General features: G+C 42.0%; 1 protein-coding gene across 1 annotated transcript in view; it reads left to right on the forward strand.

The window, feature by feature from the left end:
* Positions 1 to 22,946, forward strand: part of LOC124552666 (F-box/LRR-repeat protein 7-like) — a 101,162-nt gene that overhangs the window by 23,613 nt on the left and 54,603 nt on the right. Inside the window, exon 3 of the mRNA XM_047126990.1 lies at positions 17,407 to 17,575. Coding sequence (XP_046982946.1) covers positions 17,407 to 17,575 — 169 coding nt within the window. The remainder of the gene's footprint in view (positions 1 to 17,406; positions 17,576 to 22,946) is intronic.

A 22,946-nucleotide genomic window follows, 5' to 3' on the forward strand; every position in this document is an offset into this window, starting at 1 on the left:
TAGTTCCAAGTTCTAGGGACTTATGACCACAGCAGTTGAGTCCCATAGTGCTCAGAGCCATTTGAACCATTTTATGTATATTCTTCCGCGTTTGCTGTTGTCTCACTCTAGTTTCGTAGTTTATTAGGAAGACAGGATTTAAATAAGATAGCAGGAAACATGTAGGAATACATGGCAAAATGTTTACATTCGTGTTATTCTTATGGTGACTACTGCATGTGATTCGCAATTCATAAAAGTTCCTATTAGCAACCATCTCTTGTCACAGGTAGGAAAAAATTCAGAACGTAGAGTTGGCCATATTGACAAACATCCCAAACATTCTTGCCAGTCGGATTTTCGTAGTACATTGAAAGGCTGCTACATTCGAAGATGAACAATACGGAATTTCTATTTACTTCGTTGGTTAATGTATGAAAATGCAGTGGTCGAAACTCGGGGCAGAGAGAAAATCTCGTCTTCCACCTTTTTTTTTTTAAATTTGTTTACTGACGCAGAGGTTTTGGCGCCAGTGTTTATCTTTGTGCCTGCAAAGCATGCCTGTGTAGCGCTACATATTTTCGACGGCAGAAGTTAGTTGTGGTGGCATCTACCAACATTTTTCAGAACTTCCGCTTACTTTGCACTAGATTCTAAGCCGCAGTCGGTTTTTTGGATTACAAAAACCGGAAGAAAGTGCGGCTTAGATTCGAGTAAATACGGTAGACTTTGTCATGCTGAAGATGTGGGTGCTCCACGTGTGGACGAACTCTTCTGCATTTAGAAACTCGATTACAGCGCGCTGTTTCTCACGCACCGACACAGTTACATTACACACTGCTATTTAAACAGTACAGTTCAGATCCTACTTACAGCTCAGGGTTGTAGCTTGTGTCAGCAAAGCGGGAAAGTCAGCAGAGTAATATGCATGGCATTTAATACCTCGACCAATGTTGGGAACAGAATAAAAGATGTGGAGGCATCACTTTTAGCATGCTCTCATAAATACTACAGTCTAAAACACTTTCCATTTGCCAGTACTTTTTCAGGAATAGTTTCTCTACTATGACAGGAAGCAGAGGCCTAGAGCTCAGTGCACATTCCACTCTGTCATGTATGCAAGTGAGATTTTTAAATTGTGTTAGAAGAAAAATATATGTGACTAATTTGAAAACTACTGTAACACTCTCTCATTGGTAATTTTTTGCAGTCAATTGTGCAACTAATAAGGGGTAGAGTTCACAAATTCTAAGAGACAGAGCATTGTTTTGCATGTGTGGAAAATATAAGTCGGTCACTGCACAGCATACCTGCCCCACTGCAACACCAGATGTAGTAGTGAAGTGTGAGTGGTTGGCAGAATTTTTAACATCTCACTCTGTTGCCTCTGCATAGTCATAAAGTACGGTTTTTGTTCAGTGTCAAAACATTGGCCACACTATTCAAACAGTTGAATGTGCCCTACATCACAGGAGGTTAACACTTTCTTCTTGGGCTGCTGCAAGTGAGATATAACTAATTTAAAGATGTATTGTCAAACGGGGTGATTAAGGACACTGGGACGAATTCGGACAGCATGGCTTATTTGCTCTGTGTTACTGCATAGAAACAAAGAGTTACTTATTTTAACATCCAGCTCCAGTTATTTTAAGTTCAAGGTTGCATTTATCGCTTTCAACAACTTTTATTTTGCGTCAGTTGTTTCCCTAGGCGAATAATTGACGAACAGTCTCAGTGTTAAATGTCCACGAATTATCGTAAAATTGAAACTTTTTATTGTTGCGCCGAGTGGGAAGTTATTGTAACCGCAATTGTTGACACGCTCAGTAGCTAACAGCATTGAGACAATTTCTGTACAAGTGTGTCGAGTTTCTCGTGCAAGGTTATAAAATAACGATGGTTTTTGTGAAACTGTGTACTGTGTGCGGTGATTTCGGATAATGCCAAGAACTTATAAGAGCAGGAGTGGTGCTACAGTACGGTGTAATTGTGACCCGGAACTTTTAGATAAAGCTGTTCGTGATATTCAGAGTGGTAAATTATCGTACAGAAAAGCATGTGATTTGTACGGTATACCTAAATCAACCCTACAAAATAAAGTGCAGGAAGCACATATGAAGAAAATGGGAGGACAGCCAGTGCTCAATAAAGAAGAAGAAGAAGAAGAAGAAGAAATGTTAAAGCAAGGTATCTTGAGGGCTGCACATTGGGGATTTCCCTTCACTAAATTGGATATTAGATATTTAGTTAAAGGCTACCTTGATAAATGTAGCCGAAAAGAGAAGACATTTCGTAATAATTTGCAAGGAGAAGAATGGGTGCATTTATTCCTCAAACGACAGTCAGAAGATCTTTCCGTTCACTTAAGTGAAAATATTAAATGAGCTCGTGCAGAAGTGAAGAAAGAGACTGTATATTTAAATTCTTGCGAACTAAAAACTTATCTGTAATATATATAATTCATTATATCACTCCATATCACTTATTCGTAACAAAGGGCTGCCTTAAAATGTGTAAAATGTCACCAAAACCAAATAAACAGCATGTAGAATTAAAAAAAAAAAGGCAGTAACTGCCCGAATTCGCCCTCTATATACTGTAACTTCAGACAGAGATTTAAAAAACAAGTGTCCGAAATCACCCCAATCTGTGGGGTCACTTCGGACACTTTATTTTACTGCCTCATATAAATATACCTACACATACACTTTCTGATTCTGGGATGTTTTATTTGTTACACGTATACCCTACCACTTCCACAACAATCAATTTAACCTAACAATATATATGAAAGCTACAATCAAAATAACAACAAAACTGTCCGAAATCACCCCGGTTAACAGTACCTGTTTTGCAAAAGACTGTGTGTAGGGTGACAGTAATTAACTTTCACAAACAGGAGTTCCTTCCAGTATCAAAAGAGAGGAAATGAGATAACTCATGAATGGAATAGCAGTTTTGCACAGAATGCTGAGATGGTTATCATGTCAGTGGAATATTAAGCCGGCCGCGGTGGCCGTGCGGTTCTGGCGCTGCAGTCCGGAACCGCGGGACTGCTACTGTCGCAGGTTCGAATCCTGCCTCGGGCATGGGTGTGTGTGATGTCCTTAGGTTAGTTAGGTTTAAGTAGTTCTAAGTTCTAGGGGACTTAAGGATCTACAAGTAAATGTGACAGTAGCTCAGAACTCTCTGCTTTAATAGATTCCTGGCACATCACACAGCAGGTATTCGAAAACAAAGTAAAAAGGGTATCTTATTAGCCACTATTCAATTTATCAGAAGGTCTGGACTCTGATGTGAATTCCAGTTAATGTTAATGTTTACACAAAGGCAGCGTCAACTTAACTACTGTGTGCACTGTTTCGGAATTCACCTCAGCACAGAGGTGTAGAGTGAGGAACCGTGGAGGGGATGAGGTTTAGTTGTCACATGGTGACAGGAAGACGGCCAATTCCTTCCGTGTCTTCAAACCTTATTAAATCTCATTGCAGAAAACAGTGAAAAGAATTTCATCGCCAGGTCTGCAGAAGGAAACACTGAGGTGACAAAAGTCACGGGGCACCTCCTAATATTGTGTTGGACTTCCTTTTACTGGGCGTATTGTGAAGCCCATGAAGAAATATTGAGTGTTACTGCCTCTGTAGTCATTCATAATTGTGAAACTGTTACCGGTGTAACATTTTGTGCGCAAATTGACCTCTGGATTATGTCCTATAAATATTTGATGGGATTCATGTCGGGCGATCTGGATGGCCAAATCATTCCCTCGAACTGACCAAAATATTCTTCAAACGAGTCGCAAAAAATTGGGGCCCAGCAGCCTGGCACATTGTCAAAAGCACTCGTATCAATCATCTGCTGCCATGGCCCATTAATGCCCACTTTCACTGCAGTGTCCTTACGGATAAGTTTGTTGTATGCTCCACATTGATTTCTGTGGTTATTTTACACAGTGTTGCTTGTCTGTTAGCACTGAGAATTCTACGCAAATGCTGGTACTCTCAGTTGTTACACGTGAAGGCTATCAGCCGGTCGGTTGTCCCGTGTGAGAGGTAATGCCTGAAATTTGTTATTTTCGGCACACTCTTGCCACCGTGGGTCTCAGAATGCTGAATTCCGTAATGATTTACGAAATTGAATATCCCGTACGTCTCACTGGAACTAAAATTCCACATTCAAACCCTGTTAATTCACAGTGTGCAGTGATAATGATGTCATAAATCATTTTACATTAATCACCTCAGTACAAATGAAATCTCTGTCAATGCCTATATCTTGCGTATGCGATACTACTGCAATTCGTATATGTGCATACCGCTATGCCGTGACTTTTGTCATCTCAGTATATTTATCACAGAACAGCTCTACTCGTGGTAAGATGTCCAAATGAAGACTAAATTTCATGGGCTTTAAGGAGTTAGAAAGGGGAGTGCAGAACGATTTAAAACTCAGTTGCCTTCAGACATGGCCTAGACTACAGTGGTAATGAGGTGATTTAGAAGTAACTCTAATAATTATCCATGTGAATAGATTAGCATTAATATTGTAATTGATTGTTAATATACTGCACAGGAGCAGTTTGCAATAGGAACTTGTGTCAGTTAACATAAAATTTAACTCGATCCAAGTGTAAGAAAGCTCTCCATGGAATTTATTAAACATAATCGGTGAAAGAAAGAGAGAATAATTGTGTGTCTAATATAAGAGAGGCATTCAGTAAATAATGCAAAACTTCTTTTTCCTTGACCAAAATGTCGAATTTGCTGTAAGCGGCACTATACATAGCCTTCAAAATGGCATCTGTAACGGAGGTGCGTTCCAGGTCGAGAGCTATCATTGAGTTTCTTTTGGCAGAAAACCAGAGCAGGTATTCGTTGGTGCTTGCAGGCTATCAATGGAGACTGGCAGTGAGCCAAACCACAGTAAGTACTTGGTTGAGCATCTGTCATCATTGCAACAATGTCACAGAAAGCTGTCCGATTTTCTGTGCACCAGTTATCCATATACAGCTGTGTCTCCTGGAATGTGTTTGTCATCACAAAAATGCCACCGAACTTCTCCTTCTCCGTGACAACCCGAGGCCTCACACAAGTCTGCGCACCTGAGAGGACCTCACAAAACTTCATTGAAGTGTTCCTCTTCATCCACCCAATAGCCCAGATCTCACAGCCTATCATTTCTGCCTGCCTGTTTCAATGAAGGAAGCTCTCTCTGGGAAGCAGTACATGGATGGTGGTGAGGTTATTGATGCATCAAGATGTTGGTTCCGACATCGATCAGTAGAGTGGTACCCTGTGGTCCCTACCAGTAAGGCAGTGTAAGCCTGTCACACTGAACGGAGATTATGTTGAAAAATACGGTTTTGTCGCCAGAAGAGTGGGGAAGAACATGATACGAGGGTAATCCCAAAAGTAAGGTCTCCTATTTTTTTATAAGTACATAGACCTGTTTATTTCTGAAATGGTTTAAATTAGTCTACAGTTTGAACATTTAGCTATTTTTCGACATTATCACCATTTCTGTCGATGCATTTTTCTGGATTCTGTGGCAGCTTTTGTATGCCCATGTCATACCAGCTCGTCGCCATGCTGTTCAGAAAGTTATGAACCTCTCCTTTCACCTCGTCGTCGGAGCTGAATCGCTTGCTGGCCAAATGTTCTTTTAACCTAGGGAACAGGTGATAGTCGCTGGGCGCCAAGTCAGGACTATAGTGTGGGTGGGTGATTATGTTCCACTGAAACTGTTGCAGAAAAGCAATGTGTGGGCAAGCGTTGTCACGTGAAACGTGTACGCCCTTGCTCAACAGTCCTCTTCTCCGATTCTAAATTGCCCGTTTGAGTTTTTTCAGAGCCTCACAGTATCTGTCAGCATTAATAGTGGTCCCAGCAATTCAGCTCCGACGACGAGGTGAATGAAGAGGTTCGTAATTTTCTAAACAGCATGACGGCAAGCTGGTATGACGTGGGCATACAATAACTGCCACAGTGTCTACAAAAATACATCGACAGAAATGATGATTATGTCGAAAAATAGCTAAATCTTCAAGCTGTAAACTGATGTAAACCATTGTAGAAATAAACAGGTCTATGTACTTATAAAAAAATAGGAGACCTTACTTTTGGGATTACCCTCGTATATTGGAACGCTGAATAAAATGAACATGCTTTCAGAAAGAAAAAAAAATGTTGCATTACTTATTGAATGCCCCTCATAATAGGAGGATGGACAAAAACAGACAGGGAAAAAAGTAATTGGAAAAGGGACTTACGTTGGAAGAGCAACACTGCATTGGAATGTCGTAAAATAAAGCACCGATGTACGTTTTTCTTACGTGGTACTTGGTGTTGGTAGTGTGTTCTCTGTTGCTGCTATGAAGGCCTGAGCAAACTATAACAACACTGGATGCTGGTGTAACCAGTACTGGAATTATGCATAGGCGTGGTAAGATCGGGCCTAGGTGCCGGTATACCTTGACCGGTACTTACTTTTTTGGTAACCAGCGCTTAATTTTTTGGTAATCATGGTGAGAAACATAAATGTATTTTGAAAATGTGGAAAGCGAGACAGCAGCACTTTTGCTGCAATAGTGTTTGGTTCGTTCTTTGTGCTAAGTTGGAGGGTGATTGTCAGCTGTAGTATAAAATATCACTTTGGTGAAGGGATGTGTTCCCCAAAACAAACAAAAAAGCACAAGCATTTTTCGAACCAATGATGATGACCACTACAAAAATTTTATTTTAGTAATGAATATACTGTTTGGGTATAAGTTTTATTTACTCGCATGTATCGGGAGATGAATGGATACAGCAGATCTGCAAACTCGCATTACAATAAACATCTTAACAAGTCCACAGTACCTGCTGGTCAAGAAGTTTATTCAGTGATGTTAGTTCCTGCCTCAGAGATATTGTGTGTGCCACACAGGAACAGTGGCTATCACAATTGCTGTGAGGTCACAGGGACAAGAAAAACTTGTTACACACGGACTCAATTGAAATCTGTTAAATTAAGACAGACCATTTTTGGAGTGGTGGTCCATATCAATGTATTGTGATTTTCCGTACAGTAAAGTACTTTTGTATTGCACAATCATTGCAAACAAGAGTAGAATATACGAAACATTGTTTATCAGAAGCATCATATTTATTTCAAGAACTGGATGTTGGATTTGTACGGTAACTGCAGGACTTTGAGAAAAGAAGTTCGATCAGAAGAGGTTGGTGAGTGTGCTGGAATAAAAGGTGAGCAAGATTAAATAACTGGAAGTCTTAGCCTCCTAATTGGTATTTACTTGCCTCCTGATACAGTGGTAACAAGCCGGTGGAACATCACACAGCATTGTTGGTCTGTAAACCTGGCTCTGGCTTTGAGTGCAATACCCTGGATGTACCAGAGTTCAAAGGATATGTTGAACTGTATACTGCAATGAGTGATGAAGATTACAGACATAGTGTACAGGTTGGCTCAGTAGCTCCACCTTATTTTGCAACTGGAGAGGTTGGTGTTATGCCAAGACTGCTGTGCAAGGGAGGACTCATAGCAATAGTTACTGGTGCTCTGCTGTGCTTCTCAGAATTCTTGATTCGGCAGTATAATGCCCAGACACATGTGGTGAGGGATCTGTAACGCTTCATTAGACAGAGGAATAATACACCTACCCTGACCTGGCATGTTACCCCCCACTCATGTCTCAGATATGGTGGATTGGCAGCTAGTTTGTTGGTCCCCCAGCAAATGTCTTTGAAGTGTTACGTGCTCAAACTGTCTAGCGGCGATATATATATATATATATATATATATATATATATATATATATATATATAGAGGGAAACATTCCATGTGGGAAAAATATATATATAAAAAACAAAGATGCTGTAACTTACCAAATGAGAAAGCTCCGGTATGTTGATAGACATAATAAAACACACACACACAAATTTGAAGCTTTTGCAACCCAAGGTTGCTTCATCAGGAGTGAGGGAAGGAGAGGGAAAGACGAAAGGATGTGGATTTTAAGGGAGAGAGTAAGGAGTCATTCCAATCCCGGGAGCGGAAAGACTTACCTTAGGGGGAAAAAAGGACAGGTATAGCCTCGCGCGCGCGCGCCCACACACACACACACACACACACACACACACACACACACACACACACACACACACACACATATCCATCCGCACATACACAGATACAGGCAGACATATGTAAAGGCAAAGAGTTTGGGCAGAGATGTCAGTCGAGACGGAAGTACAGAGGCAAAGATGTTGTTGAATGACAGGTGAGATATGAGCGGCGGCAACTTGAAATTGGCGGAGGTTGAGGCCTGGTGGGTAACGGGAAGAGAGGATATATTGAAGAGCACGTTCCCATCTCCGGAGTTCTGATAGGTTGGTGTCAGTGGGAAGTATCCTGACAGAACTCCGGAGATGGGAACTTGCTCTTCAATATATCCTCTCTTCCCATTACCCACCAGGCCTCAGCCTCCGCTAATTTCAAGTTGCCACCCCTCATACATCACCTGTCATTCAACAACATCTTTGCCTCTGTGTGTGTGTGTGTGTGTGTGTGTGTGTGTGTGTGTGTGTGTGTGGGCGTGTGTGTGTGGGCGCACACGCGCTAGTGTGTACCTGTCTTTTTTCCTCCTAAGGTAAGTCTTTCCGCTCCTGGGATTGGAATGACTCCTTACTCTCTCCCTTAAAACCCACATCCTTTCGTCTTTCCCTGTCCTTCTCTCTTTCCTGATGAAGCAACCTTGGGTTGCGAAAGCTTTAAAATTGGTGTGTTTTTTATTCTATCAACATACCAGCGCTTTCTCGTTTGGTAAGTTAAAGCATCTTTTTTTTGAGGGGGTGGGGGGGGAGGGGGGTGGTGTCACCACCTCTGATCCCACATGTCGTGTACATGTACTGATGTCAATAAATATTTGAAGACTGTAGTCTTAAAAGTCTTTAGTAGGCTAAATATACGCTTGTGAGAGATGGGTTTTACTATGCATTCAGTAAAAAATTCAACACTTACTTTTTGAAAGCGGGTGAATTTTAATCAGGATTCAAATACACAATATTATTCCCCATTCTTTTGGCTACAAAACACTGTTTTTTCAACGTAATCTGAATTCAGTGCAATGGTGTTACACCACTTTACGGGGAGGGCCTGTGTGCCCGCATGGTACCACTCTACAAGTTGACGTCGGACTCAACATCTTGCTGCATCGATAACTTCCTTATCATCCACTTACTGCTTCCTGTCAAGTGCATCCTTCATTGGGCCAAGCAGATGGAAGTCTGGAGGTTCCAACATTGCAGGAGTCACAGCTATGTGTGACTGACTGACACCGGGGAGATCGGACAGGTTCCTGAAATCTTGTTGCAGTGATGAAAGGCGCCTCATCTGATGACTCGCCGTACTTTTGTTCGTTGCCAGGTCTCTGTGGGTATTCGTAAATCATTCCTTGGTAATCCACAAACTAGAAAAATATGGGATTAAGAGTGCAGTACTTCAATGGCTTACTTCTTACTTATTTAATAGAAAACAAAGAACAATCACCTCTTTGAATGGTGTAAACTACCATTGAGACTGGAAAACAACAACACAAGGTGTCCCACAAGGTTCTATCCTTGGTCCAATTCTCTTTCTATTGTATGTCAACGACTTACCATTAAACATAAATTCACCATCCGTTCCGTTTGCTGATGACAAGTCTGTCTCGATAGAAAGCGAAGAAACAGAAACGATTCCTGATAGTCACTGGTACATTAGACAGGCTAGAATCATGGTTCCTGTTAAATGGTCTGAAGCCCAACATATCAAAAACAAACTTGATTGAATTCAGAACCAAACAGTCAAGAGACCAGGAAATTAGTATAAATCGTAAAAGTCTAGAATTAACAGAAGTGCATTCTGCCAAATTTCTAGGTCTACACCTCGATAAGAGTTTAAACTGGAACACACACATTGAGTACCTGTGCAGCAAACTGGGTAGCTTTGCATATGCCATGCATATATTATCAAGTGCTGCAAACATGTCCAATTGCAAAGTAGCATATCTAAGTTACTTTGAGTCAGTGATAAGATATGGGATTATTTTCTGGGGGAGCTCCAATAATATATCTCGTGTACTGAAGCTCCAGAAGAAAAATATCAGAAATATGTGCACTGCACAGCAAAGAGAATCATGTTGTCCATTATTACAGAAACTAAAAATTTTGACTGTCCCCTCCCTATACTTATACGAGCTAATGATATTTTTACACAACAAACCGGAATTGTTCATTATACAACAAACTTAAAGGCAAAAACATTCTAAACATGGAACTAGGGATACTAAAAAAGAAGTTACACGAAATTCTTGTACACAAATGTTATTACTCATTATAAGAGTTCATGGAAGATGAACTGATAATTTGAGCAGAATCTAACCACAAATTAGCATTATATTGTGTGTGTGTGTGTGTGTGTGTGTGTGTGTGTGTGTGTGTGTGTGTGTGGGGGGGGGGGGGGGGGGGTAGTCTATTATCAAGATAGATATTTACCTATGCTGGAAAATAAGAAAATATAGATACTGCTACATAGACTAAATATAGTTTTAAAAATTAGTATTAGATTCTAGTTCGTAATTTTTGACGTGTCTCCTACACCTTAATCACATGTTATGAGACTAATAAATCACAATCACAAAGGTGCCTGTGGCTACATGTAGCGCTGCCGCCTGTCGGAACTTCATGAAACTACAGAGGCTGAAATGGGAATATTCCACGATGTCCGAAAACAAATTCCACATTTTTTCAACCAAACTGGCTGAGAAAAAGATGTGTTGCATAACATATTGTATCTCTACGGAACATGCATAACAAACTACCTGGCAGTTGTCCCACGATCACAGAAATGATGTTTACTCCTGAAAAACTGCACTAGTATGGTGGGAGTGTGTTCTTTACCAGATTAGTGATGTAAGTTCCAGTTGTGCTGATTTACATGTTAAACTCATCACAATGATGACTGAAATAGTCTCCTCTATGTATAAACAACTTAACACTTCTTTGTGCCTCATTGCTCCCAAATAACTCTCTTGTGCCAACATAATTAGGATATGTTGAGACTGATGAGAATACAGAAGTGTGAAAGGAATTAAACTCATATAGAATTGCGGGGGTAAACTTCCACCTTCCAGTGCAGGGTGGAAATGCAGTTATACTCACCAGACTTAGTTTCTCCTCTGAAAACATCTACCGACAGATTATTAAACTAGACAGTGAACTCTTCACTAAAACAAAAATTACATATATTGTGTTGCCCCAAAAACAAGATCATATTTCGAGAAACCAGATAGGGTTTAGTTTTCAGAAGACGGTGATGCAGATGTAACAAAGGTGAAACCACATTACAACCATAGTCTGTTCATGAAAGCAGTTTAGTAATCAACACAGCACTGTATCCTGAGAGGTTGTATCTACAGTATGGTTGCATTATTGTGGAACCAATAAATTGCTACAGAAATGTGCTGCACCACACACAGGATATCTTCAGCACGAGATTACCATCAAGCTCGGAAAAAATATTACTGGTAAGTGACAGTAATCAAGAAAACAGTGGAAAGTACTTTTTTCCAAAGAACAGTCATTACGGTTGAATGTTGTTTAAGAACATGAAAAAGAAAAATCTAGGAATATTTCAGACATCATCACAGATAATAGTGCTCAGTTTCATCTCTTGAATGAAAAGGGTGAAACAGAAAGCTCAGTAAAAAACGTATAGATGTCGTCCAAGGCAGTGAAATGTTAAATCTCAGTCGTATGGGATTAAGGCAAAAAAGAAGTGTTTATGGCTCTGGTTATGGGTTGCAACTGAACCAACTACTTCACTAATGACCTGTCATCTTGATATTTTCTACCCCATTGAAGATTTACTGTTCCCTTCTTGTGTTTTCTTGATGCAGTGGGCCTGCTATGCAATGCCAGTAATAGTGCTGTTGGATACTTTGTTATTTGCAGAGGGTTGAATGCTGTAAGAGAGCTCATTTATACACTAACTCGCTACAAAATGATGTAACTGCCATTTTAGAGAACTCTTCTGTATATGGTTGTTCGGGTACTTAACATTTCCAAATTAGGTGGCAGATCTCTTTATTACTCAGAACAACATATGCATCTGAAATGAATCTGTTTCTGTTAGTGTTTTGCATTGTCCACAGAGGTGTTTGCTGTGTCGTCAAAGACACCTGCAAGCTGTGATGCCAAAGTATAAATACCATCCCCACAGCAGGTGGAGACTTTGACCGCATTGTGTCTTGCCAATGTCCTGTGCGCTCTCCTTTTTTATCGTTTGTAAACAAATCAAAGTGCACAGTGGAAATTCTCTGTGTGCTAACTCCTTAAACAATGGTTTTACATGACCATCTTTCCTCTGATTCTGAGGAAGAGCTGGAACAATCTGTTACATCAAAGCAGGAGAGGTGGATGACTTTTAAATAACAAACTGGGGGAAGTAATTAGGAAACCTAAATATTCTAAAGTTGCTGAACAACTAGATAAAATATGTTCCCTTAATATTATTTGGTTAACCGATTACTCAGTAAAGGTTTGAGATAATATCACATTTGCAAAGAAAAGTAATCTCGCTGTTAAAACATGGAAGAGATTCTAAGAACTATGGGCCAATATTGCTCCCAAGTCATCTGTGTAAAACCTTTGAACATACACTGCTGGCCACCGTAAATGCAACACCAAGAAAGACAAGAGGTAGCACAACAAAATTTTTTTTGTAGATAACATGTTGACCAAGTATCAACTGATTACGTTTACAGACATCTGTGACATGTGGTTCCTGCCAGAATCAGTAGCCAGAGTAGCCGCCATTGTTGGAGATCATCGCTGCCACACGTCTCGGCATTGAGTCAAAGAGACGTTGGATGTGTTCCTGGGGTACAGCAGCCCAAGCAGCTTCCACACGTTGCCAAAGATCATCTGGTGTGGCAGCTGGGGATGTAATCTGGGTCACTCGTTGAGCAACCATGGACCACATGTTTTCTATCGGCGAAAGATCCGGAGACCGAGCCGGCCAGGGAAGCAATTCAATCTGGTTATTGACGAAGAACCTTTGGACAATGCGTGCCACGTGTGGTCGCGCATTATTCTGTTGAAATATGGCTGTGGCCGAGCCCTGAAGGTAAGGAAGGACAACTGGCTCCAGCACCTCGGATATGTAGCGCCGGCTATTTAAAGTACCGGCAATGCGTACTAGAGGCGTGCGAGAGTAATATCCAATACCGCCCCATACCATAATACCCGGTGCAAGACCAGTGTGGCGGTGCATAGTGCAGCTGTCCAGCATCCTCTCTCCACGGTGTCTCCACACTCGAATCCGACCATCGTGGTGCTGCAGACAGAAGCGTGCCTCATCAGTAAAGACGTCATCATTCCATTCTGCCGTCCACATCCGTCTGTCATCACACCATTGGCGACGGAGACGTCTGTGGTTCTGCGTCAATGGTAGACGAAGCAATGGACGTCTTGCTGACAGACCACTCTGCTGTAAACGGCGTCGAATGGTAAGCGCAGACACTGGATGATGCGTTACAGACGCAATGTGCTGTGCTGTGCTATGGTTCGGGATGTCACTGAGCGATCCGTCACTGCCATGCGCACAATTTGCCTATCAGCACGTGCAGTGGTGCACCGAGGTGAATGCGATCGACCACGTCGGTCCGTCGTACCCTCCTGCATCCAACGGTCACATATCCGCATTACAGTTGTTTGGTTTCGTCCAAAACGACTAGCGATTTCTCTGTATGATAATCCACAATCTCGGTAAGCCACTATCCTTCCTCTGTCGAACTCGGATACTTGATCAAACGATGTTCGCTGTTGTCTACGAGACATAACTGATCGTCTTGTGAAACAACCACAAGGTAAACCCACGTGCCGAACGTACACTCGTCGAAATCGAAGCCTTAAATGGCGCTATGAGGTGGCGCCACAGGCGCGCGTGATATGCGTCTGCACTGAAATTCTAATCAGTTGCATATCTCATCGCTGCAAACCCATGGTGTAAATTTCACTTGATTCTGATGCTTCCTTCAGGGTGTTGCATTTACGGTGGCCAGCAGTGTATAATCTTGACTCATTTCGATACATTCGTAGAACCAGAACTAATATCATCTGAACAAGCTGGTTTCAAGAGGTATAATATTCTACAGCATGTGTAATTAATCATATCCAAAAAACACACACACACACACACACACACACACACACACACACACACACACACACACACACACACAATTGGGCCTGTTATCTGTTGATCACACAGCCACATAGGATGTTACCACAACGTGGAATATTTGTAAGAATGCTTTTCAAAACAACAAAGAATGGTAGTGTTGCCAGATTAATATTGATATTAAAAGACCATGGAAAATTTTGCATTGATTTTTCAGAGCAGTCACAGCAGTTGGAAAGACCAGAGGAACTGTTTACTTTAGAGAAGTGCACTGTTTCACATGTTGTTCAATGTGTGTACCAGTGACCATCATCCTCAAAACACAAAGTATTTTCTGTATTTTGACAGTCTTGCTCTGGAATTCCTAGGAATACTAAGAATACAACCAGCTGACCCTTAGTCCATCAAAGACACGAGTGGCAGAATTGTGCCCGTTAAATACAAATAACTGGAGTGCAACTAAGCATCACCTCAGATGGGTGAGGCCGAATACAGACTCAGCAGTCTAGCTATGTATCATCACTGACTGGTCAGACATCTTCAAAAACTTCACTGTGAGACGTGAATACAGAGGATTGAGATGAGAAGAAATCAGTTTGTGACCTTGTCAGTTCTCGTGGAAAGCTAGCCTCTCAGTGACGTGGACTCCAGCGGTTGGGGTTTGCTAATCTACAGCTGAATTTGCTTCCCCCATGTGGACTTATTCAGCATGTGCTGAGACAGTTAACATTGCACCAAATAATACTTCCAGCTGTCTTAAATCCATCTGACTTGAAAATTTTGCCTAGCAGTGGGAATTTTTCTACCAAAGACAGAGATAAATGCCTATGGTGATGTAGAATTTATAAGCATAAGCGATAGTAAGCATCTCCTGCATGATTACATTTACTATAGGTTACGCCCCCCCCCCCCCCTCCACCCCTATCTCTCTCTCTCTCTCTCTCTCTCTCTCTCTCTCTCTCTCTCATCACTAGTGTGGTTTCACTGTTGGATGACAGCAATATTCTCAAGTATCTGAATCCCTTGAATCCCTCACATCCTTTGATTTATGTTAGTTCATTGTCCTTTCTTGTACTGCATAATATTGTATTTTTTGAATGTTAAGATCTAAGGTTAGAGTCCCAGACAGCCACACAGTTTTAACCTGCCAAGAAGTTTAAAATCAGTACACACACTGTTGCAGAGTGAAAATTCATTCTTGGTGTTAGTCATTCAGTATTTCTCATATTTGCCCATCAGCATTTGCAGTATATAGCTTGCCATTTTCCGTATCTTCAACTGCAGTAACCTGAGTGGTAAGCTGGAGGTACGGATGGAATAATAAGGTGGAGATATGGATGAAATAAATAAATAAAGTCACAGTATAACATTCCAGTATTCTGTCAGTCAGACAGTGAATAAGGTGGTCATCAAAAGTAGCTACAAAATGTGGTGACTGAAAGTGAAAATGATGACGATGATGGGGTATAGACCCAGGGAAGAAGTGGATGACAATAGGACTGGTTAGCATAATTTGAGCTCATTGCTTTGTTTGACATTTCATCTTTGTTGTTGTCCATTATCTGTGTTCTTCAGAGTGTCACTTGCTGCCCGCTGTAAATATCTGGAGTTTGCAAATAATGACCTTTTGCTACCATTTTATTTGTAACTTAAATATTGATGTATCCTTTTATTTCATCTGTGTTGATAGTATTGAATGTGTTTCCTACACCTTTCCTAATAGTTCGTACTTCTTGTTTTCTTACTTCTCGTTTTCATTTGAAGTAACCACACATTCTGAAAGTTAATGTTGGTGTCAATTCCCTCATTTTTGCGCCTGCGGTATTGTTCTTGTAGAATTAATAAACAGCCAATCAGTGCTAAATGGAAGCTTTATTTAAACCTTTTTGTGTGTGTGTGTGTGTGTGGGGGGGGGGGGGGGGGGGGGGCTAAGGAGAGCTTCCGACAAGAGACGGCACTAGTAGTATGTAGGAAGACCGTGCACAATAGTGAATGAACATTATTATGCCAGCAAGTTTAGCATAATAATGTTCATTCACTGTCACGCACCCTCATCGCACATTCTACTAGTGCCCTCTCTTGCCAGAATTTTTCCTGGGCCCAAGTATTGTATTGCGCACACGACACTAGTGCACTAGCTGTACAGCGGTGAGGTAACACTAAATGACAACCTCCATATTCTGCATGCTTTAATTGTTGTTGTTGTTGTTGTTGTGGTATTCAGTCCTGAGACTGGTTTGATGCAGCTCTCCATGCTACTCTATCCTGTGCAAGGTTCTTCATCTCCCAGTACTTACTGCAACCTACATCCTTCTGAATCTGCTTAGTGTATTCATCTCTTGGTCTCCCCCTTCAATTTTTACCCTCCACGCTGCTCTCCAGTACTTAATTGGTGATCCCTTGATGCCTCAGTACATGTCCTACCAACCGATCCCTTCTTCTAGTCAAGTTGTGCCACAAATTTCTCTTCTCCCCAATCCTATTCAGTACCTCCTCATTAGTTATGTGGTCTAGCCATCTAATCATCAGCATTCTTCTGTAGCACCACATTTTGAAAGCTTCTATTCTCTTCTTGTCGAAACTATTTATTGTCCACATTTCACTTCCATACATGGCTACACTCCATACGAATACTTTCAGAAACGACTTCCTGAGACTTAAATCTATACTCGATATTAACAAATTTCTCTTCTTCAGAGACACTTTCCTTGCCATTGCCAGTCTACATTTTATATCCTCTCTACTTCGACCATCGTCAGTTATTTTGCTCCCCAAATAGCAAAACTCCTTTACTACTTTAAGCGTCTCATTTCCTAATCTAATTCCCACAGCATCGCCCAATTTACTTCGACTACATTCCATTATCCTCGCTTTGCTTTTGTTGATGTTCATCTTATATTCTCCTTTCAAGACACTATCCATTCCGTTCAAGTGCTCTTCCAAGTCCTTTGCAGTCTCTGACTTAATTATTATTGAGGTGAAATTTTATATCTGACCGATGCCTTTTGGCTATATTTTTAATGTACCACTGTTAACCTGTTTAGGTTGTCATTATTTGCTTCCGAAAAACCGTTGTAAACGGGTTTTAATAATCCTTCCATTTTACAGCTGCTTGGCTGTTTATTGATTGTACAAGGTGATTTCATCCTACGGTTGTTGCTTCAGCCGTTTACAGATTTTCTTTATAGAAGCTATGTTATTGTGTAGTTCTGATACAACTGACAAGGAGGCGATACAGACGTTCAGCGACGTCCCGAACCTGCGTCACGTGAGCATGCAGCGCAGTGCTACGTCCCGCGTCTTTCGTGCTCTCTACAACGGATGCCCCAAACTCTTGGAGCTGCACCTGCATGTCACCCAGGAGCTCAGCTACTCAGTAAGTGTTACATCCTTTAGATTAAAATCTCACCTCTTGATACTGGATGTCCTCTTTTGCTAACAATTTTTACTATTAAATACCTGTAGGTTAGTAATAAGGACTAACTAAGCATTCCAAAGCTTGTGTAATACAACCATTCCTGGCCTGTACAACCTTGTTAGACAGTATAAATTTTTTTTTACCAGATATTTGTTAGCATCATAATTTTCAGTCTAAAATTAAGTCAGCTGCAGAGAGAGGCTGTGGGTATACCCCTGCCTTGGTCTCTGTCTGAGATTAATTGTCCACGGCTCATTACTTTGATTGACTGTGCATGTATGGTTAGGTAAAATAACCAAATTATTTCACTCAGTGATTCCTCTGGAAGAGATTTGTGCACATTATTCAAAATGATGATGCTCTAGAACAGGGGCGGGCAAACGTTGCACGTGGCTCATGAGCGCACAGCGGTGCACGTGTGCAGCTCGCGTGCAATCGTCGACCGGGGCAGTGGCGACAGCCGGCAGGTTGCGGCAGTGTAGTGCCAGGCTAAGCTACGGACGTTCATGCGAAGCGAGCACTACGTAGTGAACGTTTTATTTCGAGAACCGGAAAATGCAGAGTGAAACAAGGAAATGGAGAAGTGGAGATTTGCTATCTTTTAAAAAAGTAATGGGAGCATAATTTTTTCTTTGTGCTAAAACGTGAAAATTCGAAATGTTTAATGTGCGGCAGTATTCTCGCTGGTCAGCGGAAGTTTCGTATTGAATGCCGTTATAATAAATTTCACAAGTACGAGTACAATTTATTGTCGGATTCTGAGCGGATGGGGAAACTGACCGAGCTTAAGAAGAGCGATCTGACAATACTAGATGAATCTGTCGTAGTTGCTGTGGTCACGAGAGATCTGCGACTTCCTTTTGTCATGTCTCTCAACCAACTGATTTAACATTTTATGGAGCACTGTTTTCAATTTTTCAGGACGACAACAATAATAGCCCAGCGGTATGTGCAAGTTATAAGATCGCGCTTAATATAGCGTGAGCTGGAAAACCATTTGCTGAATTAATAAGTCTCAGTTAAGACCAAACATCACTGATGAAAATTTACGTAACTGTTTGCGTTCGTCTGTATGTAGAAATTTTGTTCCAGATATTAAACATATTATAAACTCCACCTGTGATAATTAAATAAAACATATCGTAGGTAATAGGTACTCTTTCAAACCATGATTTCTTTCAAGCACTTCTACTAACCTTATTCCTTCATTCAATAAAGCAAGCTAGGAAACAAAATGCATTACAGAGGAAGGAGCAGAGAGACGGTATGGTGGGGAGGGGAGAGAAGTGGGTGGCCAGCTTGCCCCTGTGTGCACTCAGAACATCTGTTAACTGCACATGTGCAAGTGCACCGCACACGTGCAGGATTCCTGCTCGCTCCTGCTCTAGAACAAAAATCTTAGATTTGACCGTACTTGAAGGGCTTTTTCTTTATTGTTTGCTTTCAGGACATGCCCATTCAGTCAGTCCTGGTGAAATGTCACTTACGTTGACACAACTGCATCAACAGCGTAACACCCAGTCCCCTAGCGGAGAAAATTCCCAACCCAGCAAATTTGCTTAAGAATCTTCTGTGCAGCTACCGAAGCAGAATACTTACAGGGCGTAACAGCAATATTGCGGCTGGAGATAAAATTCGAGCTGCAAGATGGCTGAGGGGACAGCGGAGTTAGCAACACTGTCTAATATTTTGGCTCGGCATACAAAAGAAATTACACAGTCCAGTGACATTAATGTGACCTCCACCTGTGTTCAACATCAGTGTGCAATAACCTCTCACAGACAACACGTGGCAGCATTAGCAGTGGAGGGTCTATAAAGCGTGTCGGGAGGAAATGAAAACAGTTCAGTTTTTGTCATGATGTGGAAAAGACAGATATATTGTCAGTCACATGCCTCATACAAAATTGAACTTCACAGAAACATTGCAAGAATTTGTTTCTGTTAGGGGAGCCTACCTATGGTACCAATTGGGTTAGCAACCTGGAAGGAGCTAGTGCAGCTAGTGTGGGGCATTTATGTGATGTCCCAAAGGGCATGGTCATTAACTTTTGGACCAAGGACGGAAGCTTGCCAAAATGGCACTATTGGAAACCAGTGCAGAGGCATCTGTGGTGCACCACAGGTCTTGGATGGCAGGGGTGAATGACGGCTGTGGAGATGTGTGTATGCGAATAGATGCGTAACTGTTGAGCAACTGACCCCCAGATGAATCAAGGGCGGGCTACCCACAATGTCTCCTCAATGACCATTCAGTGAAAGTTTCTGTGTATGGGCTTTTGCTGCAGGTGCCTTGTTGATGCACGCATCCTGACTGCCGTTCGTCAGCAGTGAGGGGTGGAATCTGCATGTCGATACCGCAACTGGAAGTCACTGAGTGGCAATAGGTGGACTTACCAGATGAATGATGTTTCATGCTCTGTCGGACAGATCACCATCGTTGTACGGTCTTGCGGCAATCGAAAGGGGCCCAATGTGGAGGAGGGAGGGTAACGGTCTGGGGAACTTTTTTGTGACATTCTCTGGGTGACATCATTCTGGAAGACACAGTGGATCACACAAGTATGGATATACCGTCACAGACTATGTTCACCCCTACATGTAGTTTGTTTCTCCTCAGCTGGCAGGACAATGCAATGTCTCACACAGCTCGCTGTGTATGTGTGTGGTTTGATGATCACCATGATCGGTCTGCTGTACTCCACAGATCACCAAACTGCTGGGTTTAGACCGATTCGAGAAATTGTGGGACCACCTCAGTCGGGCTGTTTAAAATGGATCCTTGAGCGAGAAAGTGAACACGGCTGGCAACAATACTGGAATCGCTACGGTTCCACATCCTTGTTGGTACCTTCCAGAACCTCAGTGATGCTCTTCCTGCATGTCTTGCAGTGGCCCATGCTGCAAAAGCTGGCTATGCAGGGTTTACACAGGTGGTCACATTAATGTGACTGATTGTTACAGTACTGGCCATTAAAATTGCTACACCACGAAGATGTCGTGCTACAGACGCGAAATTTAACCGACAGGAAGAAGATGCTGTCATATGCAAATGATTAGCTTTTCAGACATTCACACAAGGTTGGCGACACCTACAATGTGCTGACATGAGGAACGTTTACAACCGATTTCTCATACACAAACAGCAGTTGACCAGTGTTGCCTGGTGAAACATTGTTGTGATGCCATGTGTAAGGAGGAGAAATGCGTACTATCACGTTTACGATTTTGATAAACGTCGGATTGTAGCCTATCGCGATTGCAGTTTATTGTATTATCGTATCGCGAAATTGCTACTCGCGATGGTCGAGAACCAATGACTCTTACCAGAATATGGAATTGGTGGGTTCGGGAGGGTAATATGGAACACCATGCTGGATCCCAATGGCCTCGTATCACTAGCAGTTGAGATGACAGGCATCTTATCCGCATGGCTGTAGCAGATCGTGCAGCCATGTTTGATCCCTGGGTCAACAGATGGGGACGTTTGCAAGACAACAACCAACTGCACGAACAGTTCGACGACGTGTGCAGCAGCACGGACTATCAGCTCGGAGACTGCGGCTGCGGTTGCCCTTGACGCTGCATCACAGACAGGAGCGCCTGCGATGGTGTACTCGACGACGAACCTGGGTGCACAAATGGCAAAACGTCATTTTTTTGGATGAATCCAGGTTCTGTTTACAGCATCATGATGGTCGTATCCGTGTTTGGTGACAATGCGGTGAACGCACATTGGAAGCGTGTATTCGTCATCGCCATACTGGCATATCACCCAGCATGATGGTATGGGGTGCCATTGGCTACTCGTCTCAGTCACCTCTTGTTCGCAGTGACGCCACTTTGAACAGTGGACGTTACATTTCAGATGTGTTACGACCCATGGCTCTACCCTTCATTCGATCCCTGCGAAACCCTACTTTTCAGCAGGATAATGCACGACCGCATGTTGCAGGTCCAGTACGGACCTTTCTGGATACAGAAAATGTTCGACTGCTGCCCTGGCCAGCACATTCTCCAGATCTCTCACCAATTGAAAACGTCTGGTCAATGGTGGCTGAGTAACTGGCTCGCACAATACGCCAGTCACAACTCTTGATGAACTGTGGTATCGTGTTGAAGCTGCGTGGGCAGCTGTACCTGTACACGCCATCCAAGTTGTGTTTGACTCAATGCCCAGGCATATCAAGGCCCTTATTACAGCCAGAGGTGGTTGTTCTGGGCACTGATTTCTCAGGATCTATGCAGCCAAATTGCGTGAAAATGTAATCACATGTCAGTTCTAGTATAATATATTTGTCCAATGAATACCTTGTTTATCATCTGCATTTCTTCTTGGTGTAGCAATTTTAATGGTCAGTGGTGTATATTGGCTCAGTTGGGAAACAATTTATAAATCCAGGAGTCCTGGTAAAATCTGCATATATCCTTAATCCCCATTAATGCACAAGGTATAACGAGTAACACACACAAAGATCTAATGAGTGAGAGAGAAATCAGAGCAACGATTGCACCATTGTTTCACTCCACATGGAGAGTTTCCCTGTAATACTGCAATATTGTTTGCTACAGCAACAGTCACCTCAGTGGTGTGCCAATTTACTGGAAGAAATGAGAAACTCATCTTTCATAGTGATAGTTGCATGGCACAACTCATCTTCAACACTGTCCATCTAAAAGTGATCTCATCTTCTAACTGACAGCCTTCCTTTGCTCTTCGGCTTCCGTAAATCTGCTGCACTAGCTCCTTCCAGGTTGCCAACCCAATTGCTGCTGTAGGAAGGCTCTTTTCACAGGAACAACACAAGAATTTGTTTCTGTTAAGTTCAATTTTGTACGAGGCATGAGACTGGCACTCTGTCTGTCTTTTCCACCAAGTTTGGCTGTAACGGCCTCGCTCTCACTTCCAGCCATTGTACAAAATTCTTCATGGTGTGCAACTGAAAGCTATGTATAGCCAGATACGCACTGTCTGTCAGTCATTCTTTCTCCATCTCTCTTCCTCACTCCACTGACAGTTTTTAAAAAATCCATCCATCCTTACATATTATAAAAATTGGCATATGTATGTGTGTATGTTCCACATCTCCTAAGTCATTGAACTGATTTCAACCAATGTTGAAACGCGTATTTCTTACTGTCGGCCAACAATCGCTGTGGGGATAAGAACCACCAACCTGTCACAGTTAAGGAGATATGATGTCATAAATAATGAGATGTGTGAAAAACTGCCACATCATGCATAATGTTTAAATTTCTTACTTCTGTCCTACTAACTCTGTTCGCAATGAATTTCGCAGGCAGTATCCACGTATGCCACTGAATGTACC

The sequence above is a fragment of the Schistocerca americana genome, chromosome 10 (assembly GCF_021461395.2).
Source record: "Schistocerca americana isolate TAMUIC-IGC-003095 chromosome 10, iqSchAmer2.1, whole genome shotgun sequence".
Lineage (NCBI taxonomy): Eukaryota > Metazoa > Arthropoda > Insecta > Orthoptera > Acrididae > Schistocerca > Schistocerca americana.